This window comes from Phyllobates terribilis, unplaced genomic scaffold, assembly GCF_046119375.1.
Source record: "Phyllobates terribilis strain yellow unplaced genomic scaffold, ASM4611937v1 Scaffold_4__5_contigs__length_816908805, whole genome shotgun sequence".
Classification (NCBI taxonomy): domain Eukaryota; kingdom Metazoa; phylum Chordata; class Amphibia; order Anura; family Dendrobatidae; genus Phyllobates; species Phyllobates terribilis.
The window spans coordinates 148,531,889-148,556,948 of record NW_027362764.1 but is presented as its reverse complement, the minus strand read 5'-3'; the positions used below and the strand labels follow the sequence as shown (position 1 = coordinate 148,556,948).

The 25,060-nt window shown below is 44.9% G+C and overlaps 1 protein-coding gene across 4 annotated transcripts in view; it reads left to right on the top strand.

Annotated features, from left to right (window-relative positions):
• LOC141265130 (ATP-dependent translocase ABCB1-like) overlaps positions 1 to 25,060 on the top strand; it is a 1,603,396-nt gene that overhangs the window by 278,837 nt on the left and 1,299,499 nt on the right. For all 4 annotated transcript variants that reach the window (XM_073677832.1, XM_073677833.1, XM_073677831.1 and 1 more), the window contains exon 7: positions 23,208 to 23,399. In XM_073677832.1, the coding sequence (XP_073533933.1) occupies positions 23,208 to 23,399 (192 nt within the window). The remainder of the gene's footprint in view (positions 1 to 23,207; positions 23,400 to 25,060) is intronic.

Genomic DNA, 25,060 nt, shown 5'->3' with positions numbered 1-25,060 from the left:
CGAATTTGAGATTGGCGAACAGTTCTAGTCGAACACCGCTCATCTCTACTTCTTATATGTGTGACTGACATGTTTCTATCTATCTAATCTATGTGTGATGCTCTATTCCTTCTTGTCTAAATTGTTGGGTACCGGTGTATGCCGCTGCTGAATTGCCGGCCAGCTTTTTTAAAGAGAGCGTCTTCTGAGCAGTTTGTCAGCTTTTGGACACCTTTGAAGGTGTTTTCTATGTGTTTCTATGTGTTTTTGTTTGCCTGCCATTGGTTTTAACGTTGTTCGACGGTGTTCTAAGGTGTTCGACGAACAGTTCGATGAACAGTTCCTCGAACATCCCAGTGTTCGACGAACCGAACCGAACCCGAACACTACGGGGGTGGCTCAACACTATTCAAGAGTAGTCCGCGAGTATCTTGATGAAACATTTCCTAATTAGTGTTGAGCGAACATGCTCGACACTGCTCGGTACTCGCCCGAGCATCACGCTACTCGGGATGTTCGGCGAGCACCGAGCATTTCCGGGTTACTCGGGCGGGAGCTCGGGTCTCCGCCCTGCATGTTTGGCGCTCTTTACAGAGCCAATGAACATGCAGGGATTGCCAGCCAGTCACTGTAATGCCGCAGCCATGTTGTTTGTGGGCAATACAGTGATTGGCTGGCCGCACAGCGTCACCTCGAGTATTTAAAACCGGGCGCCGCCATCTTGGACACAGTCGCTCCGGATCAGACAGTGTAGGGACAGCGCTGCTGATTTAGGGAGAGATATATCCTGCAAAATAGTTAGTGTAGGGTCTGTAAAGGCTGCCAGATCAAACAAACAGTCCTTCTCAGGACTAATATCCATCCCAGGTATATCAGGCAGGCAGGCAGGCAGGCTGTATAGGAGACGCAGTGGTTATACCAGCAAACGCTGCATTACAGTCCTGTGTGCTGCTCCTGTTGCTGAAATTGCTGGACTTAGCTCCAGGTCCCGGGGGCCCGGAAAAAAACTTTTTTTTTATCTAAATCTTCTTTTTTTTTTCCTCCTTCACAATGTACAAATACCCATCTTATTAACCTTTTGGTGCCCCCCTCCCCCCCCACAAAAAAAAGTGTGCCTCTGATTTTTCAGACACAAATATATCTGTTGAAAATAGTCTGGTGTAGGCCAGAGAAATAGAAGTGTGGTTTTGCAGTTCTATGGGCTATTTGTATCTAAAAAAAACAGTTTGAGTGTGTCGCTCACTGTTAAGCCGCAAATATATATATATTTTAAAAAGCCTGGTATACACCAGTAATTATTACTGTGGTTTTGATGTTCCACGGTAAAACATCTCTATTATCCTGTTTTTGGCATTTTTTGCTGTATAAAAATAATAATAGTGTCTCCCTGATTTTTCAGACACAAATATATCTGTTGAAAATAGTCTGGTGTAGGCCAGAGAGACAGAAGTGTGCTTTTGCTGTTCCACTGTAAAAAATCTCTATTATCCTGCTTTTTGCATTTTTTGCTGTAAAAAAAAAAAAAATAGTATCTCCCTGATTTTTCAGACACAAATATATCTGTTGAAAATAGTCTGGTGTAGGCCCGAGAAATACAAGTGTGGTTTTGCAGTTCCACGGTACAAACCTCTGTATTATCCACTGTTGGGCCATTTGTATCTAAAAAAAAACAGTTTGAGTGTGTCGCTCACTGTTCAGCCGCAAATATATATATATTTTAAAAAGCCTGGTATACACCAGTAAATTATTACTGTGGTTTTGATGTTCCACGGTAAAACATCTCTATTATCCTGTTTTTGGCATTTTTTGCTGTATAAAAATAATAATAGTGTCTCCCTGATTTTTCAGACACAAATATATCTGTTGAAAATAGTCTAGTGTAGGCCAGAGAGACAGAAGTGTGCTTTTGCTGTTCCATGGTAAAAAATCTCTATTATCCTGCTTTTTGCATTTTTTGCTGTAAAAAAAAAAAAAATTGTGTCTCCCTGATTTTTCAGACACAAATATATCTGTTGAAAATAGTCTGGTGTAGGCCCGAGAAATACAAGTGTGGTTTTGCAGTTCCACAGTACAAACCTCTGTATTATCCACTTTTGGGCCATTTGTATCTAAAAAAAACAGTTTGAGTGTGTCGCTCACTGTTCAGCCGCAAATATATATATATTTTAAAAAGCCTGGTATACACCAGTAATTTATTACTGTGGTTTTGATGTTCCACGGTAAAACATCTCTATTATCCTGTTTTTGGCATTTTTTGCTGTATAAAAATAATAATAGTGTCTCCCTGATTTTTCAGACACAAATATATCTGTTGAAAATAGTCTGGTGTAGGCCAGAGAGACAGAAGTGTGCTTTTGCTGTTCCACGGTAAAAAATCTCTATTATCCTGCTTTTTGCATTTTTTGCTGTAAAAAAAAAAAAAATTGTGTCTCCCTGATTTTTCAGACACAAATATATCTGTTGAAAATAGTCTGGTGTAGGCCCGAGAAATACAAGTGTGGTTTTGCAGTTCCACGGTACAAACCTCTGTATTATCCACTTTTGGGCCATTTGTATCTAAAAAAAACAGTTTGAGTGTGTCGCTCACTGTTCAGCCGCAAATATATATATATTTTAAAAAGCCTGGTATACACCAGTAATTTATTACTGTGGTTTTGATGTTCCACGGTAAAACATCTCTATTATCCTGTTTTTGGCATTTTTTGCTGTATAAAAATAATAATAGTGTCTCCCTGATTTTTCAGACACAAATATATCTGTTGAAAATAGTCTGGTGTAGGCCAGAGAGACAGAAGTGTGCTTTTGCTGTTCCACGGTAAAAAATCTCTATTATCCTGCTTTTTGCATTTTTTGCTGTAAAAAAAAAAAAAATTGTGTCTCCCTGATTTTTCAGACACAAATATATCTGTTGAAAATAGTCTGGTGTAGGCCCGAGAAATACAAGTGTGGTTTTGCAGTTCCACGGTACAAACCTCTGTATTATCCACATTTGGGCCATTTGTATCTAAAAAAAACAGTTTGAGTGTGTCGCTCACTGTTCAGCCACAAATATATATATATTTTAAAAAGCCTGGTATACACCAGTAAATTATAACTGTGGTTTTGCTGTTCCACGGTAAAAAATCTCTATTATTCAGGTTTTGGTAGTTTTTTCCGTAAAGAAAAACAGTAGTGTCTCCTGACTGTTGTGACACAAAAATATATCTGTTGAAAATAGTCTTGTGTAGGCCCGACATCCCAGTGTGGTTTCGCAGTTCCAGGGGTCAAATCGCTGTACTATCCAGTTTTGGGCCTTTGGTATCTAAAAAAAAAGCAGTTTGAGTGTGTCACTCACTGTTCAGTCGCAAATATCTCTATTTAAAAAAGTGTGGTATACCCCAGTAAACAATAACTGTGGTTTTCCTCTTCCACGGTTCTAATCTACTCTTTATTACCCTTTTTCCATTGATAGTGCAAGTGTAAGCTATTTTACTTCATTTACAATGGGCAAGGCGCGTGGCAAGGGACGTGGAAGTGGACGTTCTGGTGATGATTCGTGCAGAGGACGGGGCCGTGGCCAAGGTGAAAATGTGCCACAACCAACAGCCACATTTTCTCGCTCCCACTTCTTGACCGAATTACTAGGGAAGCACAGAACAACACCAGTATTGAGAACTGATCAGTGTGAACAGGTTATTAATTGGATAGCAGACAATACTTCCAGTTACCTGGGCACCACCACCTCCGGTCTGTCTTCCACACGGTCAACTCTTAGTAGCCGTGAGTCTCGACCGCATACTCCTCCTCACCCTGATGCTCCTTCCTTCCACCATGCCGAGTGTCGTCAGACAGCAAGTGATCCCACACTTGGACACTCTGAAGAGCTGTTCACTGGTCCATTTCCATATTTGGGCCCCTCGCCTGATACGCTTGAAGTGGTGGAAGAGGAGATCCCATGTTGCGATGCCCAAATATTTGAACAGCCACGGCCACAGGAAGTCGACGTTGGCAATCTGTCACAAGAGGTGGACGATGACGAGACACAATTGCCAGGAAGTGAGGAGGAGGATCGTGGTGCGCAAGTGGAAGAGGAGGTGGTGGATGATCTAGTAACTGACCCAACGTGGAAGGAGGACATGCAGAGTGAGGCCAGCAGCACACAGGGGGAGGGAGGCAGAGTACCCCAACAGGCAGGAAGAAGCAGTGTGGTGGCCACAGACAGAAGGCAGGCAACCGTTCCCCGTAACACCAACACGAGGGATGTTGCCAGTACAAGCGGTAGGTCTTCCAGAGTCTGGAATTTTTTTAAAGACTCTGCTGATAACCACAAAAAGGCCATATGTTCCACCTGCCATGCCAGCATCTGCAGGGGTGACAAAACTACCAGCCTGACCACCACCAGCATGATCAGGCACATGGCAGCAAAGCACCCGACTTTGTGGGGCGAAACCCAGGGTCCACGACCAGTGTCAGCGGGTGTCACCACTGCTTCTTCCACTGTTGTGCGTGCAATAGAACCCCCTGTTGTGTGTGCAAGGCAATCCCCTGTCCATAATGCATGTAAAGATGCCCCCTCCTCTCAGTCTTCACTTGTTATGGCAGTTTCTCAAGAAACAGCATCAACGTCCACGTCCACGTCCCACCTCAGCGTTCAATTGTCCATATCCCAGACCTTTGAATGAAAGCGGAAATTCGCAGCTAACGCCCCACAGGCCACAGTCCTAAATTCGCACATTTCACGACTGCTTGCATTGGAAATGCTGCCTTTTATTCTGGTGGAGACGGAATCCTTCCGCAATCTTATGGCGGTGGCCGTCCCTCGGTACTCGGTCCCCAGCCGACACTATTTTGCCCGGTGTGCCATCCCCGCACTACACAAGCACGTGTCCCAAAGCATCTGCCGTGCCCTCAACAACGCAGTTACTGGGAGAGTCCACCTGACAACGTACACGTGGACAAGTGCTTGTGGCCAGGGACGGTACATCTCTCTGACGGCACACTGGGTAAACATAGTGGAAGCCGGGACCCAGTCGGACCTTGGGACGGAACACATCCTCCCCACACCGAGGATTGCGGGCCCTATGTCAGTCAGAGTTGCCCCCACAGTGTACAGCTCCAGCGCATCCTCCTCCTCCTCCTCCTCCTCATGTTCAGCCTCCATCTCAGATATCACCACATCAGTTACAAGCTGGAAGCATTGCAGTACTGCCTCCGCCAAGCGGCAACAGGCTGTGCTGAAACTCATAAGCTTAGGTGATAAACCTCACACTGCTTGTGAGTTGTGGACAGCTGTGAAAGAGCAGGCAGATCTGTGGCTGAGACCGCTGAACCTACATCCCGGCATGGTCGTGTGTGACAATGGCCGTAACCTGGTGGCGGCTCTGAGGCGAGGTGAGATCACACACGTACCATGCCTGGCTCATGTGCTTAACCTCGTGGTTCAGCGGTTTCTTAAATCGTACCCCGTGTTGCCAGATCTGCTCGTGAAAGTACGCCGCCTGTCAGCTCATTTTCGCAAGTCAGCTACAGCTTCCGCCGCCCTTGCTGTGTTGCAGCAGCATTTGCAGCTTCCGGCACACCGACTGGTGTGTGATGTCCCCACACGTTGGAACTCTACCCTCCACATGTTGCAAAGGATTTGTGAGCAGAAGAGAGCAGTTGTGGAGTACCAGCTGCAACAAGGCCATCGATATTCAGGTCAGACTGCACACATAAGACCTCAGGAGTGGACCTGGATGTCTGACATATGTACCATCCTGACAAACTTTGAGGAGGCCACCAAGATGGTGAGTGGCGATGACGCCATCATTAGTGTCAGCATCCCACTTGTCTGTCTTTTGCAACGCTCTCTGCAGAGAATTAAAGAGGAGGCATTGCAGCCAGAGTATGATGAGATGGATCAAGAAGCCGTAGCGGGCGATTACACACAGCTCAGCCTCATCTCATCCCAACGTGCATTGGGGGACAATGAGGGAGAGGAGGAGGAGGAGGAGGAGGAAGAACAGGAGCTGCTATCATGCATTGTTGACGGTAGTACCTGTACAAGTGTCATACCGTCGGTTCAGCGTAGGTGGCCTGAGGACAGGGGGGAGGAGGAAGATGAGGAGGAGGAGGAGGAGAGCATGGTCAGTCGTCATCTTGGTGAGGACACGGAAATCTTGAACGTTACCAGTCTGGCACGCATGGCTGACTTTATGTTACGCTGCCTTAACCTTGACCCTCGCGTTGTCAAAATGTTGGGTGACAGTCATTACTGGTTGGTGACACTTGTAGACCCCCGCTACAAGGAGAACTTTCACTCTCTTATTCCTGAGGTGGAGAGGTCTACAAAAATGGGGCAATACCAGAAGGCCCTTGCTGCAGAACTCTTTAAAAAATTCCCATCTGAACACGCTAGCGGCAGAGGTCACAGTTCGTTGCCCAACCAATGCGTACAGGCGAGAGAGATGCAACTCCAATCCAGCAGAGGTAGGGGAACACTGTCAACGTTCTGGGACAGTTTTCTGACACCCGCCCAGCTTACAGGCCCTGAGGCGCGGGGTACTCTCACAAGGAGTGGAAAGTTTCAAAAGATGGTGAGGACTACCTTGCCGATCGTACCAGCGTCCTTCGTGATTCCTCTGAGCCTTTTAATTATTGGGTATCCAAGCTGGACACTTGGAATGAACTCGCTCTGTACGCCTTGGAGGTCCTGACCTGCCCTGCCGCTAGCGTGCTATTGGAGCGTGTTTTTAGTGCCGCTGGGGGAATTATAACTGATAAGCGCACTCGCCTGTCAACTGACAATGCTGACAAGCTGACCCTTATCAAAATGAACAAGGGCTGAATTGGGCCAGACTTCTCATCACCACCAAATGACAGCAGAGTAACATAAAGTCAAATCCACTGTGTTATTTCGGGAGGTGTATTCACATGCACCGCTTCACACCCACACATGGGTATACGCTTCCTCGTTTCGGCTGTTTAATCTTCTTCTCCTTATCCTCAGCCTCCACCACCACTATACCACCAGGGTGCCAGCATTGCAAGTTCCTCCGTCCTAATTTTTGGCAGCTTTTGCTGGGAAAGCATAAGCAAATACTATGGGACACCCACTCCCCAATAATGGGACTTATGTTTGTAATATGCTGTACTGCATGGCTCTTGTAAAGGGCATTGCAAGTTGCTCCGTCCTAATTTTTGGCAGCTTTTGCTGGGAAAGCATAAGCAAATACTATGGGAGACCCACTCCCCAATAATGGGACTTATGTTTGAAATATGCTGTACTGCATGGCTCTTGTAAGGGGCATTGCAAGTTGCTCCGTCCTAATTTTTGGCAGCTTTTGCTTGCAAGGCATAAGCAAATACTATGGGAGACCCACTCCCCAATAATGGGACTTATGTTTGTAATATGCTGTACTGCATGGCTCTTGTAAGGGGCATTGCAAGTTGCTCCGTCCTAATTTTTGGCAGCTTTTGCTTGCAAGGCATAAGCTAATACTATGGGACACCCACTCACCAATAATGGGACTTATGTTTGTAATATGCTGTACTGCATGGCTCTTGTAAGGGTCATTGCAAGTTGCTCCGTCCTAATTTTTGGCAGCTTTTGCTGGGAAAGCATAAGCAAATACTATGGGAGATCCACTCCCCAATAATGGGACTTATGTTTGTAATATGCTGTACTGCATGGCTCTTGTAAGGGGCATTGCAAGTTGCTCCATCCTAATTTTTGGCAGCTTTTGCTGGGAAAGCATAAGCAAATACTATGGGAGACCCACTCCCCAGTAATGGGACTTATGTTTGTAATATGCTGTACTGCATGGCTCTTGTAAGGGGCATTGCAAGTTGTTCCGTCCTAATTTTTGGCAGCTTTTGCTGGGATGGCATAAGCAAATACTATGGGAGACCCACTCCCCAATAATGGGACTTATGTTTGTAATATGCTGTACTGCATGGCTCTTGTAAGGGGCATTGCAAGTTGCTCCGTCCTAATTTTTGGCAGCTTTTGCTTGCAAGGCATAAGCAAATACTATGGGACACCCACTCCCCAATAATGGGACTTATGTTTGTAATATGCTGTACTGCATGGCTCTTGTAAGGGTCATTGCAAGTTGCTCCATCCTAATTTTTGGCAGCTTTTGCTGGGAAAGCATAAGGAAATTCTATGGGAGACCCACTCCCCAATAATGGGACTTATGTTTGTAATATGCTGTACTGCATGGCTCTTGTAAGGGGCATTGCAAGTTGCTCCGTCCTAATTTTTGGCAGCTTTTGCTTGCAAGGCATAAGCAAATACTATGGGACACCCACTCCCCAATAATGGGACTTATGTTTGTAATATGCTGTACTGCATGTGACGCGCCCCCTGGGCCGTGTGTACACGTGTGTGGGATACCCGGTGCCGGGTCTCTGGGGTCTGTAGTCTCCGTGGCGGTGACCCGGTCCCGTGGCTCAGGCTGGTCAAACCAGTGGCAGTCTTTCTTAGGTTTTGAGGTTAATTGTCCGACTGCGCCACCCGTGGATTGCGGTCAGGGAGTACCACCGCTGCGAGGCAGACCGCTGAGGCTGGTGTTGTGTGCGCAGCATAGAATGGGATAACTCCCCTCCGGAGGAGTATAGCCTCAGGGCAGTAAGTGTGGATGATGGGGGTGATGGTGCACGAGCGCAGCAGGAACGACTCAGAGTCTTTGCAGTGCAGTTCAGGGTCTTTACTGATGATTATAAGGTAGACCCTCCCGGGAGTACTGGCTAGCATAAGAGGCCTGGTCAGTCTGTGAGCAAGCAGGAGTTCCCCTGGCCAGGTGGAGTTGTAGGCCTCCCCGTCTGTCTGCACTCTTCCTGGCTACCTTGCTGTAAGTGGGTAGAAGGAGCCCACGTCCCTGAGTGTACCGTGTAGTGCTCACCCGTATGGCTGGTGACTTGGGGCCTTCTGTTAGCCTCCGCTCCACGATGGCGGTGCTGGTCCCTTGCTTGTGACTGAGCCTCCGGGCTTCTATGGCCAGAGGACCTGAAATCCCCTGCCGGCTATTTTCTGCTGCTGGACATATAAGTCCTCACAGCTTCGGACTCCTGTGTCCGGTTCCTATTGTCTTCTGCCAGGGCGAGCTCTGCTCAGCTTCCAGCCCCTGGTCTTTAGCTCCTAGCTCCTACAGAGCTCCTTGCTGTTACTTTCCCTTGCTCTCACTCTGACTCTGACTGTTCTCTGACTCACTCAACCCCGCCCCAGATCCAGTTTATAAGGACAGAATTCTCCCCTCCCAGGACTGGGGCAGGAGGATGTTGCATGTTTAAGGGATCCTGACCAGGAAACCTCCCACTTGCTCTCCGACGTAATATCTCTATTACTGTGGTGACCAGACCCCTGGGGTGCCACACATGGCTCTTGTAAGGGGCATTGCAGTTCCTCATAATTTTTGGAAAGACTTCCATTCACTGCTTAGGCCAACAGTGCACGGGAGACCCAGTTGCTATAAATCGAAAAAAAGGTTTAGTTAACGCCCTCTGACCTCCATGTCATTTCCAAGGGGCATTGGAGTGGCTTGAAATTTTTGGTAGGCATTGCACACACTGTATGCCCTATAACTGTGTAGCCGAACCGCTCCTTTTGTTACAGAAACATATCCTACAAGACATATCTGGTTGACTGGCCTGATATTGATGTGAATGGTCCCTGTTCCTCCTGCTCTTTCTCCATTGCCACCACCTCATCTATCATTTCTCACCTGAAGCTTTGTTTTAACGGGAGTCATAGAACTGGGATAGTAGCAGGAAAACATCCAGCAATCCTCGGAGGAGGTAGGATATGCGCCAAAACGCGGACCACCTCAGGCCTAGCCGCTACTTCATACATGCGCTTGCATTCCAAGAAAACAAAGCAGATGCTAACTTCTATCATCATCATCATGCTCCTCACCTAGGCACTCTCAACTCCCCTGATGGAGAAGCCAGGGCCCACCGGAGGAGTCTGGTTCTCTGGTGGGCTCGTCTAATGCTGCCCTAAAGCAGGCCAGGCTAAGAAAAGTGTGGGGGAAGGTGACAGGAGAAATCAGGGCGGCTGGGGACCGAGTATGGACACCTGGCCGCCACCTGGCGGCTGGGGACCGAGCGTGGACACCCGGCCGCCGGGTGGCTGGGGACAGAGTATGGATACCTCGCTGCTGAAGGGGCCATGAGGTAGTGGCCAGCTTCGGCCTCCTCCAAACTAAAAGGCCCCATTTCAAGTGAAAGCTAGCAGTATGGTATTGCAGCCTGCGGGTGGGTGGGTGGTTGGCTGCATATTTTCGCTTGCATTGCAAGGAATGGGGGAGGTACAATTGAACACTGCCCTGGGACAAGGACTTGCACGGGGATAGTTGCAAGTCTGCATCTTCTGATGCAGCAAGGATAACTTCTGATGGACACACTTTTAGACAGTGACCTGGGGGTCAGAGATGCTTCCAGGGGTCTTCCCCATGCTGATCCCTTGTCTTTTCAGCACTGTATGCATGTGTCACACAGCACATGGCCAGATAAGGTTGTAAAATGTTAAAATGACATTTCCCGGTGAACGCATTTGTCACGGTTGAAAGCAATACAAAAGTGCAAAAACGCATGAAAAATGCTACTTGTGAACATAGCCCAAGGTGTGGAGGAGTATTTTTGTTTTTGGTTATTTATTTTACCTTATACACAAGTTTTTACCCTGGAAAGGAAATTCCTTAACATATTTCACAGGAAAACCGTTTCAGTTTTGTTTTTGAACGTTTTATTGTGAGCCCGCAAAAGTGGCTGCCACGTTGTTGACAGCAGTGACCTGGGGGTCAGAAATGCTTCCAGGGGCGATCCCCATGCTGCCCCCATGTCTTTTGAGCACTGTCACTATCGTTTTGGGCACTTTTTAGGCTTTCTACAAACTGCTGGGGGTGCTGCCGCAAAAATGCTCGGGTCTCTCATAGACTAACATTGGGCTCGTTGCTCGGGTCGAGCACCCGAGTATCACGGTAAGATCGGCCCGAGCTTCTAGCACCCGAGCATTTTAGTGATCGCTCAACACTATCAGTCGTCATCTTGGTGAGGACACGGAAGTCTTGCCCGTTACCAGTCTGGCACCCATGGCTGACTTTATGTTACGCTGCCTTAACCGTGACCCTCGCATTGTCAAAATGTTGGGTGACAGTCATTACTGGTTGATGACACTTTTAGACCCCCTCTACAAGGAGAACTTTCACTCTCTTATTCCTGAGTTGGAGAGGTCTACAAAAATGGGGCAGTACCAGAAGGCCCTTGCTGCAGAACTATTAAAAAAATTCCCATCTGAACACGGTAGCGGCAGAGGTCACAGTTCGCTGCCCAACTAAGGCATACAGGCGAGAGAGACGCAACTCCAATCCAGCAGAGGCAGGGGAACACTGTCCATGTTCTAGGACAGTTTTCTGAGACCTGCCCAGCTTACAGGCCCTGAGGCGCAGGGTACTCTCACAAGGAGTGGAAAGTTTCAAAAGATGGTGAGGGAGTACCAGCATCCTCCGTGATTCCTCTGTGCCTTTTAATTATTGGGTATCCAAGCTGGACACTTGGAATGAACTCACTCTGTATGCCTTGGAGGTCCTGGCCTGCCCTGCCGCGAGCGTGTTATCGGAGCGTGTTTTTAGTGCCGCTGGGGGAATTATAACTGATAAGCGCACTCGCCTGTCAACTGACAATGCTGACAAGCTGACCCTTATCAAAATGAACAAGGGCTGGATTGGGCCAGACTTCTCATCACCACCAAATGACAGCAGAGTAACATAAAGTCAAATCCACTGTGTTATTTCGGGAGGTGTATTCACATGCATCGCTTCACACCCACACATGGGTATACGCTTCCTCATTTCGGCTGTTTTTTGCTCTTCTCCTTATCCTCAGCCTCCACGACCACTATACCACCAGGGTGACCGTGGTCCATGTTGCCAGCATTGCAAGTTCCTCTGTCCTAATTTTTGGCAGCTTTTGCTTGGAAGACATAGGCAAAGACTATGGGAGACCCACTCCCCAATAATGGGAATAATGTTTTTAATATGCTGTACTGCATGGCTCTTGTAAGGGACATTGCAAGTTCCCCCTTCCTAATTTTTGGCAGCTTTTGCTTGGAAGGCATAGGCAAAGACTATGAGAGACCCACTCTCCAATAATGGGAATAATGTTTTAATATGCTGTACTGCATGGCTCTTGTAAGGGGCATTAAAATCGTCTTGTTAAGCTACTGTGACCTCCACGTCTCTTCCAAGGGTTGTTAATATTGTCTTTTTATTCCACTGCGACCTCCACCACTCTTCCAAGGGGCATTAAAAGCGTCTTGTTAAGCTACTGTGACCTCCACGTCTCTTCCACAGGGCGTTGATATTGTCTTTTTATTCCACTGTAACCTCCACCACTCTTCCAAGGGGCATTGATATTGTCTTTTTATTCCACTGCGACCTCCACCACTCTTCCAAGGGGCATTAAAACCGTCTTGTTAAGCTACTGTGACCTCCACGTCTCTTCCAAGGGTCGTTAATATTGTCTTTTCATTCCACTGCGACCTCCACCACTCTTCCAAGGGGCATTAAAAGCGTCTTGTTAAGCTACTGTGACCTCCACGTCTCTTTCACAGGGCGTTGATATTGTCTTTTTATTCCACTGTAACCTCCACCACTCTTCCAAGGGGCATTGAAATTGTCTTTTTATTCCACTGCGACCTCCACCACTCTTCCAAGGGGCATTAAAACCGTCTTGTTAAGCTACTGTGACCTCCACGTCTCTTCCACGGGGCATTGATATTGTCTTTTTATTCCACTGTAACCTCCACCACTCTTCCAAGGGGCATTGAAATTGTCTTTTTATTCCACTGCGACCTCCACCACTCTTCCAAGGGGCATTAAAACCGTCTTGTTAAGCTACTGTGACCTCCACGTCTCTTCCACGGGGCATTGATATTGTCTTTTTATTCCACTGTAACCTCCACCACTCTTCCAAGGGGCATTAAAACTGTCTTGTTAAGCTACTGTGACCTCCACATCTCTTCCAAGGGGCATTAAAACTGTCTTGTTAAACCACTCTGAACTCCACGTCTCTTCTAAGGGGCATTAAAACCGTCTTGTTAAACCACTCTGAACTCCACAGCTCTTCCAAGGGGCATTGACATGTTGTTTTTAATTACCTCTAACCTCCACGACTCTTGCAACGGGCATTGCATTTCCTCCTAATTTTTGTCAGCTTTTGCTTTTCAATGCATAGGCGAACACTAAGGGAGACCCACTCCCCAATAATGGGTAGAAGGTTTTTAATACGCTGTAATCCACGTCTTTTTCAAGGGGCATTGCAGTGCCTAATAATTTTTGCAAAGCCTTCCATTCCCAGCTTAGGCCAACAGTGTACAGGAGACCCAGTTGCTATAAATGGAAAAAACGGTTTAGTTAAGGCCCTCTGACCTCCATGTCACTTCCAAGGGGCATTGGAGTGCCTCGAAATTTTTGGTAGGCATTGCATTCACTGTATGCCTTATAACTGTGTAGCTGAACCGCTCCTTTTGGTACGGAAACATATCCTACAAGACATGTGTGGTTGGCTGGCCTGATATTGATGTGAATGGTCCCTGTTCCTCCAGCTCTTTCTCCTTTGCCACCACCTCATCCATCATTCATCACCTGAAGCTTTGTTTTAACGGGAGTCATAGAACTGGGATAGTAGCAGGAAAACATCCAGCAATCCTCGAAGGAGGTAGAATATGCACCAAAACGCTGACCACCTCAGGCCTAGCTGCTACTACATACATGCGCTTGCATTCCAAGGAACAGAAAGCTAAGGAGGTGGATGGCCTCATGATCATGAATAATTTACTCGTTGTGTAGGAGGCCGACCACTGCTGCTGTCTACCTTCTGAACTTTGTGTTGAAGCCTGATTGACCCAGGACCCGCAATCCTCTATGTCTGGAGGGCGTGTTGCATCCCAGTGTCCAACTGTGTCCTGGCTTCCACAATATTAACCCAGTGTGAAGGCGTCAGTGAGATGGACCATTCCTGGCCACATTCACTTGTCCACGTGTTTGTGGTTAGGCTGTCCTTCCCACTAAATGCACTGGGGAGGGCACAGGTAATGTTTTGGTATGCGCGCTTGTGTATAAGGCGCACCGGTACAAATAGGGGCGGCTGACGACCGTTTATGGACACCCGGCCACCCCCACGCGGCTGGGGACTGTGTGTGGGCACCCGACCGCGGGGCGGCTGGGGACTGAGTATGGACACCCGGCCGCCCCCTGGCGGCTGGGGACCAAGCGTGGACACCCGGCCGCCGGGCGCCTGGGGACTGAGTATGAATACCAGGCTACCGACGCAGCCATGACGTGGTGGCCAGATTCCACCTCCACATGCCTAAAAGGCCCAATTTCAAGTGCAAGCAAGCTAGCAGTATGGTATTGCAGCCTGGGGGGTGGGTGGGTGGCAGACTGCATACTTGCGCTTGTATTGCTAGTTATGGGGGAGGTACAATTGAACACTGCCCTGGGACAAGGACTTGCACGGGGATAGTTGCAAGTCTGCATCTTCTGATGCAGCAAGGATAACTTCTGATGGACACACTTTTAGACAGTGACCTGGGGGTCAGAGATGCTTCCAGGGGTCTTCCCCATGCTGATCCCTTGTCTTTTCAGCACTGTATGCATGTGTCACACAGCACATGGCCAGATAAGGTTGTAAAATGTTAAAATGACATTTCCCGGTGAATGCATTTGTCACGGTTGAAAGCAATACAAACGTGCAAAAACGCATAAAAAATGCTACTTGTGAACATAGCCCAAGGTGTGGAGGAGTATTTTTGTTTTTGGTTATTTATTTTACCTTATACACAAGTCTTTACCCTGGAAAGGATGTTCCCTAACCCCTTTCCGACCTGGTCAGTAATAGTACGCACCAGGTCAGGAAGGCCGGTTCAGCGGGGGCTCCGGCGGTGAGCCCGCACTGAAGCGAGCACATGTCAGCTGATTATTGGAATCGCAATCCACCCGCGGCTGTTAATATGTTAAATCTCTGACAGTGGCATTTAACTCGCGCTTCCGGGAGTCCTAAGCCCTGCCCATCAGTGACCCCGTCACGTGATCACGGGTCACCAATGGGTGGGCATGACAAATCAGGGTCTGCAGCAGACGCCTGTGGTTGTCATGTCTCAATTGCTATGAGCGCCACCTAGTGGTCAGCGCTCATAGCAAGTGAGTATTTCTCCTGCATACAAGCGATCTGCTCATCGCTTGTATGCAGTAGAAGCAATCAGACAACTGCTGCTTCTAGTCTCCTCTGGAGACTATAGAAGCAAGCAGAAAGTGTAAAATAAAGTTTTTAAAAAAATAAAAAATATATAAAAGTTTAAGTCACCCCCCTTTCGCGCCATTCAAAATAAAATATATATATATAAAAAAAAAAAACACATACACATATTTGGTATCGCCGCGTTCAGAATCGCCCGATCTATCAATATAAAAGAAGAATTAATACAATCAGTAAACGGCGTAACGAGAAAAAAATTTTAAACGCCAGAATTAAGTTTTTTTGGTCGCTACAACTTTGCAATAAAATGCAATAACGGGCGATCAAAACATCGGATCTACCCCAAAATGGCATCAATAAAAACGTCAGCCCGGCTCGCAAAAAATAAGCCCTCACCTGGCCCCAGATCCCGAAAAATGGAGAAGCTAAGGGTCTCGGAAAATGGCGTCATTTTTTTTTGTTTTTTTAGCAAGCTTTGGATTTTTTTTTCACCACTTAAATAAAAAAGAACCTATACATGTTTGGTGTCTATGAACTCGTAACGACCTGGAAAATAATGATGGCAGATCAGTTTTAGCAATCTGTGAACGTGGTAAAAAAAGGACCCAAAAAACAACTGTGGAATTGCATTTTTTTTGCAGTTTCACTGCACTTGGAATTTTTTTCCCATTTTCCAGCACACGATATGGTAAAACCAGTGATGGTGTTTAAAAGTACAACTCGTCCCGCAAAAAATAAGCCCTCACATGGCCATATTGAACGAAAATTAAAAAAGTTCTGGGTCTGGGAAGAAGGGGAGCAAAAAAGGAAAACACAAAAACAGAAAGACCCATGGTCGTTAAGGGGTTAACATATTTCACAGGAAAGCACTTTCACTTTTGTTTTTGAACGTTTTATTGTTAGCCTGTAAAAGTGGCTTAATACCTCTGACCACGTTGTTGACAGCAGTGACCTGGGGGTCAGAAATGCTTCCAGGGGCGATCCCCATGCTGTCCCCATGTCATTTGAGCACTGTCACTATCGTTTTGGGCACTTTTTAGGCTGTCTACAGACTGCCGGGGGAGCCGCCGCAAAAATGTTCGGGTCTCCCATAGACTAACATTGGGCTCGTTGCGGGTCGAGCACCCGAGTTTCACAGTGAGCTCGGCCCGAGCTTCGAGCACCCGAGCATTTTAGTGCTCGCTCAACACTATTCCTAATAAATGGATTGGCCGAAGGGGCCCACTTGATTGGCTGGCACGTTCACCAGACCTGACCCCAATGGATTTTTTCTTTTGGGGAGTACTCAAGGACAAAGTTTATAGTAGAAAACCAAAAAGTGTCAGTGATTTGAAAAATTACATAAGAGATGCATTTCAAGAAATTAATACCCAAAGAGATTTGTGCAAAAAAGTTTGTCAAAGCGTAAGAGGCAGACTTCAAAGCTCTGCAAATTGTAATGGAAAACAGTTTGAGCACCTGCGTTGATTAAAATTTAAGGGCTTTTGTATTATTCTTCAGAATAATATTTAATTGGCAATGTTATGCTAGTGTTAGTAAATATAATTTTATGTATAAATCAAAATAAATGTTATTATTTTCTGTCCACCTACTTTTGGACCACCCTGTATATACAGCACAGACCAAAAGTTTGGACACACCTTCTCATTTAAAGATTTTTCTGTATTTTCATGACTATGAAAATTGTACATTCACACTGAAGGCATCAAAACTATGAATTAACACATGTGGAATTATATAGTTAACAAAAAAGTATGAAACAACTGAAAATATGTCTTATATTCTAGGTTCTTCAAAGTAGCCACCTTTTGCTTTGATGACTGCTTTGCACACTTGGCATTCTCTTGATGAGCTTCAAGAGGTAGTCACCGGAAATGGTTTTGACTTCACAGGTGTGCCCTGTCAGGTTTAATAAGTGGGATTTCTTGCCTTATAAATGGGGTTGGGACCATCAGTTGTGTTGTGCAGAAGTCTGGTGGATGCACAGCTGATAGTCCTACTGAATAGACTGTTAGAATTTATTTTATGGCAAGAAAAAAGCAGCTATGTAAAGAAAAATGAGTGGCCATCATTACTTTAAGAAATGAAGGTCAGTCAGTGTGAAAAATTGGGAAAACTTTGAAAGTGTCCCCAAGTGCAGTTGCAAAAACCATCAAGAGTTACAAAGAAACTGGCTCACATGAGGACCGCCCCAGGAAAGGAAGACCAAGAGTCACCTCTGCTTCTGAGAATAAGTTTATCCGAGTCACCAGCCTCAGAAATCGCAGGTTAACAGCAGCTCAGATTAGAGACCAGGTCAATGCCACACAGAGTTCTAGCAGCAGACACATCTCTTCAACGACTGTTAAGAGGAGACTTTGTGCAGCTGGCCTTCATGGTAAAATAGCTGCTAGGAAACCACTGCTAAGGACAGGCAACAAGCTGAAGAGACTTGTTTGGGCTAAAGAACACAAGGAATGGACATTAGATCAGTGGAAATCTGTGCTTTAGTCTGATGAGTCCAAATTTGAGATCTTTGGTTCCAACCACCGTGTCTTTGTGCGACGCAGAAAAGGTGAACGGATGGACTCTACATGCCTGGTTCCCACTGTGAAGCATAGAGGAGGTGTGATGGTGTGGGGGTGCTTTGCTGGTGACACTGTTGGGGATTTATTCAAAATTAAAGGCATACTGAACCAGCATGGCTACCACAGCATCTTGCTGTGGCATGCTATTCCATCCGGTTTGCGTTTAGTTGGACCATCATTTATTTTTTAACAGGACAATGACCCCAAATACACCTCCAGGCTGTGTAAGGGCTATTTGACCAAGAAAGAGAGTGATGGGGTGCTACGCCAGATGACCTGGCCTCCACAGTCACCAGACCTGAACCTAATCGAGATGGTTTGGGGTGAGCTGGACCGCAGAGTGAAGGCAAAAGGGCCAACAAGTGCTAAGCCTCTCTCGGAACTCCTTCAAGATTGTTGGAATATTATTTCCGGTGACTACCTCTTGAAACTCATCTAGAGAATGCCAAGAGTGTGCAAAGCAGTCATCAAAGCAAAAGGTGGCTACTTTGAAGAACCTAGAATATAAGACATATTTTCAGTTGTTTCACACTTTTTTGTTAAGTATATAATTCCACATGTATTAATTCATAGTTTTGATGCCTTCAGTGTGAATGTACAATTTTCATAGTCATGAAAATACAGAAAAATCTTTAAATGAGAAGGTGTGTCCAAACTTTTGGTCTGTACTGTACATATATATATGGAAATGGTCTTCCAACAATCTTGAAGGAGTTCCCAGAGATGCTTAGCACTTGTTGGCCCTTTTGCTTTCACTCTGCGGTCCAGCTCACCCCAAACCATCTCGATTAGGTGCAGGTCTGGTGACTGTGGAGGCCAGGTCATCTGGAGTAGCACCCCATCACTCTCCTTCTTCATCAAATAGCCCTTACACAGCCTGGAGGTGTGTTTGGGGTCATTGTCCTGTTGAAAATAAATGATGTTCCAACTAAACGCAAACCGGATGGAATAGCATGCCGCTGCACGATGCTGTGGTAGCCATGGTTCAGTATGCCTTCAATTTTGAATAAATCCCCAACATTGTCACCAGCAAAGCACCCCCACACCATCACACCTCCTCCTCCATGCTTCACGGTGGGAACCAGGCATGTAGAGTCCATCCCATTACCTTTTCTGCGTCGCACAAAGACACGGTGGTTGGAACCAAAGATCTCAAATTTGGACTCATCAGACCAAATCACAGATTTCCACTGGTCTAATGTCCATTCCTTGTGTTCTTTAGCCCAAACAAGTCTCTTCTGCTTGTTGCCTGTCCTTAGCAGTGGTTTCCTAGCAGCTATTTTACCATGAAGGCCTACTGCACAAAGTCTCCTCTTAACAGTTGTTGAAGAGATGTGTCTGCTGCTAGAACTCTGTGTGGCATTGACCTGGTCTCTAATCTGAGCTGCTGTTAATCTGCGATTTCTGAGGCTGGTGACTTGGATAAACTTATCCTCAGAAGCAGAGGTGACTCTTGGACTTCCTTCCTCGGGCGGTCCTCATGTGAGCCAGTTTCTTTGTAACTCTTGATGGTTTTTGCAACTGCACTTGGGGACACTTTCAAAGTTTGCCCAATTTTTTGGACTGTCTGACCTTCATTTCTTAAAGTAATGATGGCCACTCGTTTTTCTTTACTTAGCTGTTTTTTTCTTGCCACAATACAAATTCTAACAGTCTATTCAGTAGGACTATCAGCTGTGTTTCCAACTGACTTCTGCACAACACAACTGATGTTCCCAACCCCATTTATAAGGCAAGAAATCCCACTTATTAAACCTGACAGGGCACACCTGTGAAGTCAAAACCATTTCCAGTGACTACCTCTTGAAGCTCATCAAGAGAATGCCAAGAGTGTGCAAAGCTGTCATCAAAGCAAAAGGTAGCTACTTTGAAGAACCTAGAATATAAGACATATTTTCAGTTGTTTCACACTTTTTTGTTAAGTATATAATTCCACATGTGTTAATTCATAGTTTTGATGCCTTCAGTGTGTATGTACAATTTTCATAGTCATGAAAATACAGAAAAATCTTTAAATGAGAAGGTGTGTCCAAACTTTTGGTCTGTACTGTATATTCATCCTGGTATAAATGTCCCTTATCCTGACCCCATTCTGGTATATATTTCGCCCATTGTGTTATATTTCCCTTATCCCGGGCCCCATCCTGGTATATACAGTTGGTACGGAAAGTATTCAGACCCCTTTAAATTTTTCACTCTTTGCTTCATTGCAGCCATTTGGTAAATTCTAAAAAGTACATTTTTTTTCTCATTAAAGTACACTCTGCACCCCATTTTGACTGAAAAAAAGAAAAATGTAGAAATTTTTGCAAATTTATTAAAAAAGAAAAACTGAAATATCACATGGTCATAAGTATTCTGACCTTTTGCTCAGACACTCATATTTAAGTCACATGCTGTCCATTTCCTTGTGATCCTCCTTGACATGGTTCTACTCCTTCATTGGAGTCCAGCTGTGTTTAATTAAACTGATAGGACATTTATTTGGAAACCCACAGACCTGTCTATATAAGACCTCACAGCTCACAGTGCGTGTCAGACCAATTGAGAATCATGAGCTCAAAGGAACTGCCCAAGGAGCTCAGAGACAGAATTGTGGCAAGACACAGATCTGGCCAAGGTTACAAAAGAATTTCTGCATTACTCAAGGTTCCGAAGAGCACAGTGGCCTCCATAATCCTTAAATGGAAGAAGTTTGGGACCACCAGAAGTCTTCCTAGACCTGGCCGTCCAGCCAAACTGAACAATCGTGGGAAAAGAGCCTTGGTGAGAGAGGTAAAGAAGAACCCCAAGATCACTGTGGCTGAGCTCCAGAGATGCAGTAGGGAGATTGGAGAAAGTTCCACAAAGTCAACTATCACTGCAGCCCTCCACCAGTTGGGCCTTTATGGCAGAGTGGCCCGACGGAAGCCTCTCCTCAGTAGAAGACATATGAAAGCCTGCATAGAGTTTGCTCAAAAACAAATGAAGGACTCCCAGACTATGAGAAATAAGATTCTCTGGTCTGATGAGACGAAGATAGAACTTTTTTGTGATAATTCTAAGTGGTATGCGTGGAGAAAACCAGGCACTGCTCCTCACCTGCCCAATACAATTCCAACAGTGAAACATGGTGGTGGCAGCATCATACTATGGGGGTGTTTTTCAGCTGCAGGGACAGGATGACTGGTTGCAATTGAGGGAAACATGAATGCGGCCAAGTACAGAGATATCCTGGATGAAAACCTGCTCCAGAGTGCTCTGGACCTCAGACTTGGCCGAAGGTTCACCTTCCAACAAGACAATGACCCTAAGCACACAGCTAAAATAACAAAGGAGTAGCTTCAGAACAACTATGTGACCATTCTTGACTGGCCCAGCCAGAGCCCTGACCTAAACCCAAATAAGCATCTCTGGAGAGACCTGAAAATGGCTGTCCACCAACGTTCACCATCCAAACTGACGGAACTGGAGTGGATCTGCAAGGAACAATGGCAGAGGATCCCCAAATCCTGGTGTGAAAAACTTGTTGCATCATTCCCAAGACGAATCATGGCTGTACCAACTCAAAAGGGTGCTTCTACTCAATTCTGAACAAAGGGTCTGAATACTTATGACCATGTGATATTTCAGTTTTTCTTTTTTAATAAATTTGGAAAAATTTCTACATTTCTGTTTTTTTTCAGTCAAGATGGGGTGCAGAGTATACTTTAATGAGAAAAAAATGAACTTTTTAGAATTTACCAAATGGCTGCAATGAAACAAAGAGTGAAAAATTTAAAGGGGTCTGAATACTTTCTGTACCCACTGCATGTCCCCCAGTCTGCCGCTGTTCTTTAATGTAGAGAAGAAAATAAACCACTATACTCACCAGGGCCGTACATAGAAGTCATGGGGCTCATAGAAGAAGTATAATGCACCCACCATAGTCCTTCATATAGTATAATGCATCCCATAGTCCTCCATATAATATACTGCACAGCTCATATTGATCCATGTAGTATAATGCACAGCTCATAGTCCTCCATAAAGTATATTGCACCGCATAGTCATCCATAAAGTATAATGCACCCCTATAGTCATCCTGTAAAGTATAACATACCCCATAATCATCCATATTAGTATAATGCACCCCCATAGTCATCCATAAAGTATAGTGCACCCCTATAGTCATCCATAATAGTATAATGCTTCATTATAGTCCAATATTGTAGTATAATGAACCTCAGTCATCCTATAAAGTATAATGCACACCATAGTCATCCATAGTAGAATAATGCACTCCATAGTCATCCATAGTAGTATTATGCACCCCTTAGTCATCCTATAAAGTATAATGCACCACCATAGTGATCTATAATAGTACAATGCACCCTCATAATCTTCCATAGTAGTATAATACACTCCCATACTCATCCATAGTTGTATAATGCACTCCCATAGTCATCCTATAAAGTATAATGCACCCCATAGTCATCATATAAAGTATAATGCACCCCTATAGTCATCTTATAAAGTTTAATACACCCCATTGTCATCCATAGTAGTATACTGTAATGCACCCATATTCATTCTATAAAGTATAATTCACCACCATAGTCACCATATAAAGTATAATGCACCTCATAGTCCTCCATAAAATATATTCCATCACCATAGTCATCCTATAAAGTATAATGCAAACACCATAGACATCCTATAAAGTATACTGCACTCTATTGTCATCCATAACAGTATAATACACCCCATATTTTAAAAAAGGAATAAATAAATACCGTTCCTTTGCTCTCTTGTTCTCTTATGATGAAGCCAGCAGCTGACTCTGGCGTGCGATGGGAGCTTGTGACATCACTGCCATGTGCCCCGTCATGTGCACGTCGACGTCAGCTGATGGCCTCTAATTGGCCAGTAGCCACACGGCACAATATATTTAGACTGTATGTGCGTCCTAAGCTTTTGCTGGCATCGGCAGGCCCCTGACCCGCCGAGCACAGTCACAGAGGTTGCCACTGAGACTGCGATCGTTGTGCCGCTGGCAGTGTAGAGAGGACAATCACAAATTCAAATTCAAGTCCCATGAGCTACTGAAAAAGTAGAACATATATATATATATATATATATGTATATATATATTTACTGTACATATATATACAGTATGTATATATGTATATATAGAAAAAATGTCAGAAAACGCTGTAAAGTGAAAAAAAAGCAAGACTCCACAATTGCTGTCTTTGGTCACAATAGTTTCCAAAGAAAATGCGATAAAAAGTGATCAAGCCATATCGTTCAACCAATTATATTGTCAATAGAAACTACAACTGTTCACGCAAAAATGAGCCCTCACACAGCTTCATTAGAGTCTTCACTATAAATTGACACAAACCAAATTTTTCTTTTCGATATTAGAAAATTTGATGAATTGGCCATTCTTATAGTGTTATTAATTTATTTCTGTTTTCTTAGGATTACCATTGTTTATGCTGAAATTGGTTTTGTCATGATAATCTTATGTTTTTTGGAAATATGGACATTTATGGTCTCAGCAGCAAGACAAATTAGGAGGATTCAGCAAATGTTTTTCAATGCTGTTATTCACCAAGAAATGGCTTGGTTTGATTCATATCAAACTGGAACTTTGAATTATAGATTAACACAGTAAGTATTAATATAATAACATTAAGAGACATTTTTTGTATAATCGACACTCTTGAAGCATGACCCTTATAATGTTTGGTTCACCGTAATGTGATACGAACTGTTGTCCACTTAGAAGAACCAATAATAAGTGAATGATCTTTCATTGGAATGCTTGCTCCCAATTATCAGCCCATCTAAGCACTCATGCACATGACCATATTTGCAGTCTGAGGGCGAGCTGACATTACATTAGATCACACTTGGACCAATGTTATTCTATGGAGCCATGTACTGTACATGTCCGATATTTTCCTCAGACAGAACCGGTCTGAGGAAAAAATTGCAGAATGTCCAATTACTGGATCACACTCGGCCATGGAAGTGAAGGAGTCTGTGAAAAACATCGGACTGCCAGAATGGAAATATGGAGAAATTGTTTTTCCCCCATCTTCTCCTCATCTGAGAAAATCCTGCCAATTGGAGAGCTCCACACACTACTAAGGCTTCCAGCTTGATGCTGGAAGCTACCTGAAATAGCTTAGTGTTTCCCTGGCTAGGTGTGAGGCTTTTGCTCCTGTTTTGTTTAGTGTATTCCTGTCTTGACCCCTGCTTGTTTCTGACTATTCTTATGGATAATGATTTTGTCCTTGATGTGACCTCGAGGCTCTGACCCAGCTTGGCAACCATTGCTACCTCTGGATGGCAGCCCTTCTATGGTAGCATTCCAGTGGGTCCTATTATAAAACCAGATCCCTGTACAGGAGTTAAAAGGTATTGGGAGTTCTCTGGAGCCTGCCAGATGGAGTGGCTTGTGCCAAGTCTGTCTGAAGCAGCCTTTTGAGTCTGTGGCCTCAGGCAGACGTTGCCCTTCATAGATTTATGTATATTTATGCATATATAAAATGTATATATATATGTACGTAGATAGGAATACAGTGCCTTAAAGAATTCACACACGCAAATTTTTCTACATTTTTTTTCATGTTACACCCACAAACTTAAAAGTATTTATTTGAGCTTTTATGTAATATGCCAACACAAAGTAGCAAGTATAAGTTTAAAGGAAATGATACATTGCTTTCTAATTATTTTAAAAATCTGAAAAATGTAACATGCATTTTTATTCACCTTCCTGTAGTTTGACACCCCTAAATAAAATCTTGAGTGACCAATATCCCATGGCCCAGGTCAACATAGGCACAGACTGTGTTTCCGTGACCCACATGTTACATGATGTAATCCTTTAATTGTGCTGGCTAGGGAGGAGGATGGGGAAGCATCCCTGAAGCCAATATTCCTGACCCAGAGGAGTCCCTGGACAACTTTGACACTCCACAGCTCAGGGACTTAACGGTGAAAGGTACTGATGTTCCCCAGGAGCCGAGAGATAATAATTGTTTTCTACATTTGGCTCGGCATAATGCTGTGCTGAGGGACCAAAGTGAGGAGCCAGGTAAAAGAGCTCCTCCTCAAGATGCAAGAGGCACAATCCAGAAAGTATAATAGGTTGACTCGAGTGAGATAATTTAAACTTGGGGATTGGGTACTTGTGTTAGTGCCTATCTTGGAAAGCAAATTCCGTACCAAGCGGCAGGGACCCAATGAGATGGGAAAGTTCAACTATAAAATACACAGACCAGGGAAAAGGAAGCCCTTCCCAATATATCATGTCAATCTAC